This window comes from Culex quinquefasciatus, chromosome 2 (genome assembly GCF_015732765.1).
Source record: "Culex quinquefasciatus strain JHB chromosome 2, VPISU_Cqui_1.0_pri_paternal, whole genome shotgun sequence".
Lineage (NCBI taxonomy): Eukaryota > Metazoa > Arthropoda > Insecta > Diptera > Culicidae > Culex > Culex quinquefasciatus.
In genome coordinates, this window is record NC_051862.1 from 209,693,577 (window position 1) to 209,706,184 (window position 12,608).

The window sequence follows — 12,608 nt, forward strand, 5'->3', positions numbered from 1 at the left end:
TGTTACAATTGGTGTTAGAAGGTTAAATATCAAAACATGTAAGACTGACAGTGACATGATGTTAATTCCAAATATTTGAATACATTGAGTTGTTTGAAGTAAACAAACTAGAAAAGTGTGATTTTTGCTTTGCCATTTTGTCCAAGAATTGAAACCACTAATTTCTGCATGTTTTTTTTCAACTTTTTGTATCAAACCACGCTCTCCTTTACTGGTCACAGAGGCAAGAAAATAATTTGAATGATTGTGGAGTATGGATTCATTTTAGGGGAAATTCTCGTAGGTTTCGCAAGTTAAACACTCGGTCCTAACTCCATCCAATTTGATTTTTTTTCTATTTAGACAACTAATTTTGCAAAACTTTTAAAAGTAACTTGCTTGCTCACTTCTTATTGAGCTATTTATCACTCTATTTCAGTTGAAATCGCCTTCAATGAGTTGTAATTGAACGTCAAAGTGCTGACCTTTCAACATAAAGGTACGACGGAATTAGATGCTGTTTCACTACTCACTGTCTTAGGGGAGTGTGGGGTAATTTGGACACCCTAAGGAAATTGCTCTGTTACGGGCTGTATGGATATTTTAAAGGAATGTGGAAGACACCAGAGGATAATAGAGACCATATTTGATGGAAAAATATCATTCATTTCGATAAATTTTGATGAAAAACCCATTTTTATCGCAAAAGTTAAAAGGTGTCCAAATTACCCCCACATTTTTGTGTGGGGGTAATATGAACACCCCTATGGGGTAAATTGGACATGCCTTGTGGGGTAATTTGGACATACCTTGCGGGGTAATATGAACACCTTTTGTGGGGTAATTTGGACACATGTTGAAGAATAAGTTTAACATTTGATTTTTTGAGCATGTTTTTTATCCTTCAACCTGGTTTTGTAATTGCTTTATATTTTGAAGTGTTGCTCACAATATTTCATCAAAGGTTTAAATAATGATTTTGTGATAGAACTATAATTCAATAGGAAGATAACAAATAGTTCAGTGTAGTATACATAATTTAAACATTAATACTGAAATGATTTAAACATTGATTCTGGATCAGGCACACTATACTTGTTTTTAGTGATTAAGGTATCGTTTATGTTTATATAAATCAATCTTTATATAGAATTCATTAGCCTGAAAATATCATATTTTTTTTTAATTCTGTAGCCCTTCAAATTTAAATATTATTGTAAACCAGCATAGAAATTAGAAATGTCAAAGAAATTAATTAAAAGCAATCAACATTAGAGTCTTGTTGAACGCCAAATGTACAGTAATCAGATTTTCATCAATTCGAATATTGGAATAAATTTATCTAAATTAAAAAAAATAGGGTTTTTGTGAAAGTTCTCATTGCTCACATTCATTTTTGATTGTTTTGACATATTAAATCCCGCTAAATTTATCTAAATCCCTTTAAAAACTCATCCAACCATGAAAGTTACTTTTTTGTTGCCTGGCAGGTAGACTTTCAGGTATGTCCAAATTACCCCACAAGCCATGTCCAAATTACCCCCATAGCATATTCTATCATAAATTGCGATTTTTGATGATAAAAATGGATAAAATGCGCAATTTTTATACGTACATATCTCAGGCATCGTCCAAGCATCCCCCTTAAACAAAAATGTCCACTTTTTTGCCATATAATTCCTGCAAAACCTTATTTCCTAACCTTCAAATATTAGAATTTAAGGCAGTGCCAACCGGCCTTTGGAAACTTTTACATATTATACCAAAACTACTTAACCTATTCCAACTTTTTTGGTTTGTCCATACTCCTAGGCCATTACTAGTACTAGCCTTATCACTTAAATTGCCGTTTTCAATTTATATCCGGAGAAAACGTGATTTTTAAAGGGGTGTCCAAATTACCCCCACTGTCCATATTACCCCAAACTCCCCTATTAGCTTGATAAAAAAATAAATGACATCATTTTTTGATTTATTGTACTAGTGGAGCTTATAAAATAAAAAAAAAGATAACATTTTCTTGCAGTTTTATGATTTTTTACATACAGTTAAGCTGTTAATTGATCTTCACACTGGTTTTAGCCTTTCAGTCGCTGTTCTAAACAACTGAGTTGCAGCAGAACCAAGATCAAAACAATTTTCAATAAATTTAAATTTCCCGGGAATTCCCGGGATTTCCCGGGAAATTGGTTGAAAATTTCCCGTTTCCCGGGAAATTTGTAACCCCGGGAAATTGGACGCTCTATCTAATATGTTTAGAGCTCTGTCTCTCGTTGCTCCTGCTAGGTTCACGGACTCGGACGAATGGCACGTGGTTTGTTTTGTGGCAAAGTTGGTGAAAGCTTTTTGATTGTATTTAGAGGAATTAGTCTTGAAATTTCACGAAAAAATACTTTTTAATTTTGATATGAAATAACATTAAAATGCATTTTTATATAAAAAAACAATAAATTTTGATTTGTAAAAACATTGTGAAAAAAGATTAATGTTGAGAATGTTATCACTTTTAAGTGATTTTCTCTCCTTCACGGAAAACCTCCGTCTAACAAAGGCCGACCAGCGTCTTAGTTTCTTCGTCGTCCTCGGTGGGCCGTCGAGTCTGGAGGAAAACTTTTCGCAATGGTTGCTCCAAACCGAGCGTCACTTTTCCTTAGTAGGAAACCAACCCAACACACGTTCCCACACAAAGAAGAAAAACTCCCCTCCCCCTTAAATTTTGTAAGGAAAAGCTCTCCCCAACTTTTGTTCTCCACAACGAAAAAAAAGGACCAGTGAAAAGAAAATCAAAATATAATGAAGCGTCGGCCGACCGTGAAGGGGGAAAAACACTAAAAAGATGAAGAAAACGATGAGGAATTTACTGTTCTGGGGGGAAAAGAAAAACGACTTTCGACGGTGGCAAGTCAGGACAAAACCAAAAAGGAAGGATGTGCTGGCTGGCTGGTTTGAGACAAAGAGACCAACTTGGAAGAAATGCGTTTCCAAAGTGCCGCCACGAATGTAAATCAAAACCACTCCCAAAATTGGTCTTTTTAAACGACGATCCCATACGAGAATTAAAGTGGTGTTTTAACGCTCCCTTTTTCGATTTTCAATGTTTTTCAAAGACAAGAAAATAGAAACAAAAAGAAAACATAAATTATTCACTCCCATTCTTCACGAAACGCAAACACATGACTGTTTTCTCGTAATTTCGTATTTTATTGTTTTTCATTTTCCACTCTCTCACGCTCTCGCGCAACAACAAAAAACATGAAAAACGATTCGTCTCTTTTGTAAGAACAAAACTCTCCGCCAAACTCGCACTCTTAGAACGGACGCTCTTGATCGATTTGGCGACTCAACTTCTTGTAAGAAAAGCACAAACCAGCAGCAGATTTTCCACTTCCCAAAGATAGGAGTGGTTCTTCTGGCACGGAAAGCTTTTCTTCAATGTTTTTCTGCCCAACATTCAATGCTGGTGAGGGTGGATGGGAGCGAGAACGTGAACAGTGTTGCACGCGCTCCGTAATGTAAATTGTCTCTGAGAATTTGGTAAAAATCTCTCATTTTCCGGCATAACAAACTTGCTCACACTTACATGTAACGAGGGTAAATGAGGGAGAGCAATGTTTGCAGCCTGTTGGTGAAAGCTCACTCTACTAGTTGTTTACTATTATTTATGAACTGTGTGTAATTTGAGAGACACTCTTTGAGGTTCGTTTTTTTTTGTTGAATTTTTCTTAGGGATGAAAAACCAACTAACGCCTAGCAGTGTAGATCATATATAATACCATATTTTTGAAAGGTAAAACGGGAAACATCTAGCATGACTTCAGCTATTAAAATCAATTTAAAAAAAGTTACCGAAAAATAACATAAAATATGTGTGTTGAAGACAAAATAATTTATCTTTTCATGCGTTATTTTTTGATTGGTAAGTCTTTTTTAATTTTTTTTTGAATAATTGACATTTTGAATCACCGTGGTTTAATTTTATTTTCAAACAAAGATGAAGTTTCATCGAGTGGCATTTGTCTCAATACATTAATATAAAAAGGTATTATTTAAACTCTATGTTGTTGTTGAAGATGTAACTTAAGAATTGTAAATAGTACGGTTAAGGGGAACATTGGTTTACTTAAAATTAGTTAATTTAGAATTTGTAAATATCTACCTAATAACCTAAACATAAATGTAAATTTGTGCCAACACGATCTGAAAGTGGTCTAAAGCCGATCACACACATGCAATACACACATCGTACAGCAGATCGCTGTACAGCTCGAAGCTCTATAGGGAGAAGAATTGTACTTAGAGTATCAGTTCGGAATAAACGATCACCGCGTACACACCAGTTTGTGCCCTTACACGCCGCGTTCTCTCTCGGAATAAAGTTTGTTGACCCGCAACACTTTTTCTTTGCTGTGTCCGAACGGTTCGATCGCGCGTGAATTCGCTAAGTGCCCTAGAAATCGGGACTTAGCCGATTTGGAGGCAAATCGCTTTGCTCTTGGGGATTGTGGCGCATCTTGACCGACCTGGCGAAAGGTGGCAAGAGCGGCCAGCGCTGAAGATTTGTGGTCTGCGGACGAAGAAGGGCTTGTGGCGACCCAAGCCCTCGGTCACCGTGGATAGACCGTGTGTGTGTGCGTGTGCTTAACCGGTGCTACACAAGGTGTAGCAAGGAAAGCCCTTCGATCCCGGCACCGTTCGCTCTGTGCTGAACATTAGTGGTCCTTCGAGCCGGATCGAAGGCCATACGGACCGGGAAGTGCGCGCATTGGGTGATTACGGGCCACGCGGCCGTCCGAGCTACTGTCCCGCGGATCGGGATCGGGATCGGCGCCATCGCGCTGGGAGGTTGTACCAAGACGGGTACACCTCGTTCGTCGTGTGTGGGACATACCGTACGCGGTATCGTGCGCGCGCGCGTGGAATTACGGTCACGCGTGCCAGTGTCGTTGTGGTAGAAATACCAGGTCGCGCGCGAGTGTTACAGGTCGTTCTGCTGTTGCTGAGCAGTATCTGTGGTGGTGCTGCTGCTGTTGAAGAGGTGCTTGACCTGCGCTGCGGGTGATTGACCTGTAAGCGTCGTTTGCTGGAACGAGATCGTCGCGGGAGAAGACATCTTTGCTGGTAGCTGTTCAAGCCGTCGAGATGCCGCCTAAGGAAGCGACCAAAGTTCTGGCCGAGCGGTTGGCCAAGCGCAAGGGGATTCTCGCGCTGCGTGACAACATCGAGAAGTTTGTGAGCAAGTTCAACGGCGAGCTGGACATGTGCCAAGTGTCAGTGCGACTCGATTCCCTGGATCAGCTGAAGAACGACTTCCTAGACGTGCAGAACAACATCGAGAAGTTGGATGAGCCGAACAATCTGGACGCGAACATTGCTCAGCGGGTCGACTTCGAGCAGCGCTACTGTGACATCAAGGGATTTTTGCTCTCCAAGCGACCTGTCGATCTCAACCAAACATTGGAGATGTCTACGATGTCTCACTCGCACTCGCACAATTTCCACCTGCGTCTCCCGAAGATCGAATTGCCGCAGTTCGACGGAGACTACTCACGCTGGTTGTCCTTCCGGGACACTTTTGTGTCGATGATCCATGCCAACTCGGACATACCAACTGTAGCCAAGCTGCAGTACCTGCTGCAGTCGTTGGGACCGACAGCCAAGAAGCCTTACGAATCCGTCGATATCAAGGCTGACAACTACTTCACGACGTGGTCAGCGATACTCAAGCGGTACGACGACAAGCGTCACCTGAAGCGACAGCTGTTCAGAGGTTTGTACGATTTGCCAGCAGTGCCAGAGGAGTGTGCGTCTGCGATCCACAACTTGGCTGATGACTTCAACGCCACGTGAAGGCGCTCGAGAAGTTGGACGAACTTGTGCAGCATTGGGACACGCCGCTGGTAAACATGCTGTCGTACAAGTTGGATCAAGCGACGTTGCGAGCGTGGGAGGAGAAGAATAGCGAGAAGGCCGACGTTAAGTACGACGACATGATCGAGTTCTTGTACCAACGGGTACGCGTTTTGGAAGCTAGCGGATCGGAGTCCAAGCAGTCGGCATCGGCAAAGGTGACCGGTTCCTCATCGAAACAATCTCGGCCGAGGTTCGTTGCCAACGCTGCCTCTTCCTCCAGCTCGAACGGTTCGTGCTTGCTTGGGTGTTCGGAGAACCATCATCTACGCAGATGTCCAGTGTTTCTTGGGAAGGATGTGCAGCAACGCCGAGACCTGGTTGCGCAGAAACGGCTGTGCTGGAACTGTCTCTCGGCTGGCCACCCGGCCAGGAAGTGTGGGTCCAAGTTCTCGTGCCAAACTTGTAAGCAGAAACACCATTCACTTGTGCACGTCTCGTCTCCGACGAGGGTTTCATCGACTCCTGCTGTGACTTCCGTCACAATTGATCAACCGTCCAACACCGCGTCGGCGAACGCGGCCCCAGTAGGCTCAAGTTCTACCACTCCACAAGTCAGCATGGCAGTGCAAACTGCATACAACACGGTTCTGCTGGAGACGGTTGTGGTGAATGTGGTTGACGATCACGGCAAGAAGCACAAGGCGCGAGCGTTGCTGGACTCAGCTTCGATGTCAAACTTCATGTCGGGTCAGCTGGCAAAGAACCTCTACAATCGGCCGATCAAGGTGGACGTCGCAGTAGCTGGGATTGGAGTTTCAACACAACGAGTTCGCAGCGCAATCACAGCCGCGATCGAGTCCAGGAACACAACGTTTTCTACGAAGCTGGAGTTCCTGATCCTGAGGCAGCCTTCTGCAGAGCTGCCAACCGTGCCGATAGACGTGTCGACATGGAAACTTCCGGATATTGTGCTGGCAGATCAACGCTTCAACGTACCTGAACCGATCGACCTGGTGATCGGCAGTGAATCGTTCTGGGAACTGCACACTGGGCGGAAGATCTCGCTTGGAGCAGGTCTTCCATGGGTAGTTGAAACGCACTTTGGTTGGGCGGTATCTGGCACCGCATCCGCTGAAACTACCTGCATCCCCGCATCTGTCAGCTTTCAGCTGTGAACGATCGTCTGGAGGCTGCAATCCAGAGATTCTGGGAAGTTGAGACGATCCCGGAAGGCCCCGCTCACTCTGTCGACGAGAATCGCTGCGAGGAGTTCTTCGCCAAGACGACCACCCGTAACGCTACAGGAAGGTACGTGGTTCGTCTTCCCCTGACCGATAACCCTGAAATCGTCCTGGGGGATTCCAAGACCATCGCAGAGCGCCGCTTTCTCGGCCTGGAACGTCGATTGGATCGAGATCCTGCGACGAAGGAGGCCTACCACAAGTTTATGCACGAGTATCTGTCGCTGGGCCACATGGAGTTGGTGGACGGACCTGTGGACTACCGGAGGCCACACTGCTACTTGCCGCACCACCCTGTCTTCAAACAATCAAGCACAACGACGAAGGTCAGGGTCGTCTTCGACGCGTCGTGCAAGACGTCGTCCGGCTACTCGGTGAATGAAAAGATGCTCGTTGGACCGGTCGTTCAACCGGACCTGCTGTCGACGCTGCTGAAGTTCCGGTTTCAAGCGGTCGCACTGGTGGCGGACGTCGAAAGATGTACCGTCAAGTGCTCGTGCATCCTGACGATCGGCCTCTGCAGCGGATTGTTTGGCGATTCAACCCGACGGATCCCATCTCGACCTACGAATTGCGGACGGTCACCTACGGCACGGCAAGCGCTCCCTTTCTGGCAACCAGAACGCTCGCTCAGATCGCGCAAGACAACAAAGAACTCCACCCGGACGCTGCTGAAGCTGTTGCACGAGATTTCTACGTCGACGACTTGATCTCTGGTGCGCCGGACGTGGAAACGGCGATCAAACTGCGCCGCGAGATATCTACGATGCTTGCTGCTGCTGGTTTTCCGCTCAAGAAGTGGGCGTCTAACGCCCCTGAAGTGCTACGAGACATTCCACCCGAGGATCTTGCACTTCTGCCGGTTTACGACCTGCAAGATGGTCAAACTGTAACCACACTCGGCATCGTTTGGGACCCACAGACAGACACCCTCTGTTTCCGGGTCCAACTACCACCCCCTGCGTCGGTGCTCTCAAAGCGCAAAGTGATGTCTTACATCGCACAGATTTGGGACCCGTTTGGACTGGATGGTCCAACAACATTGAAGGCGAAGCTGTTTATGCAGCGCTTGTGGGCGCTCAAACACAAAGGAGAAGCCTGCGCGTGGGACACCCGCTCCCACTCAAGATCCAGCTGGAATGGAAGGAGTTCCACATGCTGCTGCACATGCTCAGCCAGGTCAAGGTTCCGCGGTTCGTCTCTACGCCTGGCGCCACTATCCAGTTGCATTTTTCTCCGACGCGTCGGAAAAGGCTTACGGCGCCTGCTGTTACGTCCGAGCTGCGGCCGCCAACGGAGTTACCACTCGTCTGCTGTCCTCGAAGTCCAAGGTCGCGTCGCTGTCGTCCCATGACTCGATCAACAAATTGGAGCTAAATGGTGGCCGGCTCTCTACGCAGCTGTACAAGAAAGTCAAGAAAGCCCTGAACCTGTCTGATGCCGTTCCAGTCTTCTTCTGGACAGATTCGCTTACGGTTCTTCACTGGTTGAACTCTCTGCCCAGCCGTTGGAAGACGTACGTCGCGAATAGGGTGTCCCAAATCCAGCTGTGCACTAGCCGCCATGTCTGGGGACACGTACCCGGCGTCGACAATCCCGCCGACTACATCTCTCGAGGACTGAGCCCGCTGGAACTGCTCGATTGTCTGTGTTGGTGGTTTGGGCCCCTTTGGCTGAAGCAAAACCCGGACTACTGGCCAAAAACTGTGTTGACAGCCGCAGACGCTTCAGCTGTAACCAAGGAAGAACGCAAGGTGCCGATCGTTGCGATGACCACCGTCGAGGCTGATTTCAGCAACCGTGTTTTCAGCTTGACCTCGAGCTTTCCTAAGCTCCGTCGCGACATCGCATTCTGCCAGCGCTTTCTTTCCAAGCTTCGTGAACGCTCGGTGCAACGGCGCGATGCACCTGAACAGTACGCCCTGCTTACTGTTGGAAAAGTAACAACCCCTCTATCGGTTACGCCGCTCTCTACGCACGAACTCCAACACGCTGAATTCTCGCTGGTGCGCCTAGCGCAGCAAGAACACTACGCTGAGGAGATTTCTGACCTCTCTGGAGGTGAACGGGTGTCCAAGTCGTCGCCACTCAAGTGGTTGAACCCGTTTGTTGACGTTAACCGTATCCTGCGAGTCGGTGGCCGGCTTCGGAACGCCAAACTTACTCACGAAAGCAAACACCCGATTGTTCTCTCTGCGCGACACCCGCTAACGGCTCTGTTGGCTAGTTACTTCCACGAGAAACTACTGCACGCAGGTCCCGCCCTCATGCTGGCCACTCTCCGCCAGAAGTATTGGATCTTGGGCGGACGAAACCTGGTGAAATCTGTCTACCATCGCTGCCACACCTGTTTCCGCAGTAAACCCACGCTGGTAATCCAGAGCATAGCAGATTTGCCAGCATCGAGGGTCGCACCAACTCGTCCGTTCTCTGTCTGCGGCGTTGACTACTGCGGGCCGTTTTATATCAAGTCACCTGTACGCAACCGCGCCCCACCAAAGTCTACGTGGCCATTTTCGTTTGCTTTTCGACCAAGGCGGTCCACATCGAGCTGGTGAGCGATTTATCCACACCAGCATTCATCGCAGCTCTACGTCGACTGGTCGCCCGCAGAGGACAGGTTGTCGAGTTGAATTCTGACAACGCGACCGCCTTCAAGGGTGCTGCGAATGCACTGCACCGTGTGTACCAGATGCTGAAGGTCGAACAAGTCGATCGGAATGAGATTTTCACCTGGTGCGCAGAGAACGGGATTCGCTGGAAATTCATCCCACCACGCGCGCCGCACTTCGGCGGACTGTGGGAGACGGCGGTCAAATCAGCCAAAACACACCTACTCAAGACGATGGGCACCACTAGTGCCAACTACGAGGACATGCTCACACTGCTGGCGCAGATAGAGATGTGCCTCAACTCTCGCCCACTCACGCCCATGCCGGACGACCCGGCAGACGCTGAAGTCCTGACCCCGGGACATTTTCTCGTCGGGAGCAACCTCCAAGCCGTTCCGGAAATGGACCTGAAGGAGATTCCAGACAACCGCCTCAACAACTGGGAGCTGACGCAGAAACGAGTCCAGTAAATCTGGGCACGCTGGTACCCCGAGTATCTGCAGCAGCTGCAGTCACGTGCGACGAAAGGTTGCAACCCACCTGTCGCCGTCGAGGTCGGCAGAGTCGTCATCATCAAGGAAGACAACGTTCCGCCTGCAAGCTGGCCCCTCGGAAAAATCGTGAAGCTGCACCCGGGAAAAGACGGCATCGTTCGGCCAAGGAAGTCGTACGTGCTGTCGCCCGCATCGCTCTCCTGCCAACACCAAGCCAATGATCATCATCAAAGTCCAGGTAGAGCAACCCATTGTGGGAGATCTTGCTCGATGCGCACCTGCGCATAGTCCAGGTAATTATGTTTCCAATAATCCACATCAACCCGTTCGATCTACCTGGTCTTTCTTTTTCCGGTTTGGCGAGGATGAGCAGTCGAGGCAGAGCGAGACAACTCGCACCAAATCCAGGTAGAGCAACCCACTTGGGAGAACTTGCTCGATGCGCACCTGCGCAGTGTACAGGTAATTGCGGTTCCAATAACCCACACTCGCAAGTTTGATCTACCTGGTCTTTCTGTCTTTCTCGGTGGCGAGGACAAACGCTGAGGCTGAACGAGCCTTGCTGCACTTCACCTGCATCGGAGCATCCCACACCTGTTTGCTGCACCAACGAAACAGTGCAATTTTGATTTAGGGAAAATGCTAGAGTAGGGAAGTGTGATTAGAAATTAAGTAGTTTTAGTTGAAATGCTGCCACATTTCAAGGTGGCCGGAATGTTGAAGATGTAACTTAAGAATTGTAAATAGTACGGTTAAGGGAACATTGGGTTACTTAAAATTAGTTAATTTAGAATTTGTAAATATCTACCTAATAACCTAAACATAAATGTAAATTTGTGCCAACACTGAAAGTGATCTGAAAGTGATCACACACATGCAATACACACATCGTACAGCAGATCGCTGTACAGCTCGAAGCTCTATAGGAGAAGAATTGTACTTAGAGTATCAGTTCGGAATAAACGATCACCGCGTACACACCAGTTTGTGCCCTTACACGCCGCGTTCTCTCTCGGAATAAAGTTTGTTGACCCGCAACACTTTTTTCTTTGCTGTGTCCGAACGGTTCGATCGCGCGTGAATTCGCTAAGTGCCCTAGAAATCGGGACTTAGCCGATTTGGAGGCAAATCGCTTTGCTCTTGGGGATTGTGGCGCATCTTGACCGACCTGGCGAAAGGTGGCAAGAGCGGCCAGCGCTGAAGATTTGTGGTCTGCGGACGAAGAAGGGCTTGTGGCGACCCAAGCCCTCGGTCACCGTGGATAGACCGTGTGTGTGTGCGTGTGCTTAACCGGTGCTACACAAGGTGTAGCAAGGAAAGCCCTTCGATCCCGGCACCGTTCGCTCTGTGCTGAACAGTTGTATTATTTAAATGTTCGAAACAAAACAATAACAACCTACAATAATCATATTATTTTTTTAAACAAGGAGCCGTTGAAAATGATTTCATGATATTATTTCGTACTCAAATTGTTGAACATTGCAATGTTCCATTGTAACAAAGCATGAAGAATATGAGAATGCGAAAGGTATCTTAAAAAAATAATTCATAAAAAATTGATAAGCCCATGAAATACTACATGCAATAAAATTCAATATAGAAAAATGCATTAAAAATAAGAATTAAAAGATTATCATGAATTAAGAATTTCCTTTTCAAAGATTAAATTAGCTTTCCGGGTTTAGAATAGATTTAATATATATTTAAGAAAAAGAAGATCAATATGTAAAGCAATTTAAAAAGTTAAATTCTATTGAAGTTAAGAACTTAAACATCTTTTTCAAGGGAGGTTTATATACCGAAGCAAATATCAATTCAAAGCCTTTCCTCTTCTAAATCGAAATATACAAAGAAAAAAACTTTCCAAACATCTTAAAAATATGAAATGAAATAAAAAAAACTGAATACAATTTTTTAAATGTGCATTTTTTTGCGTTATTTTTTATTTATTTTTAGTGTACAGTCATGCCTCGGTTTAGCATCACATATGGGGGATTGTAAACCAACGCGTACATAACTGAAGCACAGAGCTTATGGGATTTTGGCTATATGGGAGACATTTGGCTATAATTCTATGGAAAATAATACAAACTTTAAAAAAATATTGTGTTTTAGAAACGGGATGATGTCAGCTATCCATTGCAACTATAATTACATAAAATTATTTTTGTGGGTTTGTAGGTATCAAATGAATGGGATTTTCTAATGCATTTCGGAACTAATATTATTTTTCAAATACTCAAAATTTTCATTAAGCTACGTATTTTCGAACAAAAAAAAAAAATAACAAAATTTCAAAATATAACAATATGGGTATGAAATGACCGGGACTTTTTCATACATTTTGAAGGTTATAACACAGTTTTTGAAAAAAAAACTAAAATTTTTCACAAAACTTCGAATTTCCCAAAAAAACACTAAATTTTTTTTGT

The 12,608-nt window shown here is 45.5% G+C and overlaps 1 protein-coding gene across 1 annotated transcript; it reads left to right on the top strand.

The window, feature by feature from the left end:
• Positions 1-5,882: 5,882 nt before the first annotated feature.
• On the top strand, positions 5,883-10,152 carry LOC119766486. Its single transcript, XM_038251059.1, has 6 exons — positions 5,883-6,914; positions 6,992-7,599; positions 7,692-8,087; positions 8,162-8,255; positions 8,324-9,491; positions 9,572-10,152. Exons 1-6 carry the CDS (start codon positions 5,883-5,885, stop codon positions 10,150-10,152), a joined length of 3,879 nt encoding a protein of 1,292 aa, XP_038106987.1.
• Positions 10,153-12,608: the final 2,456 nt, after the last annotated feature.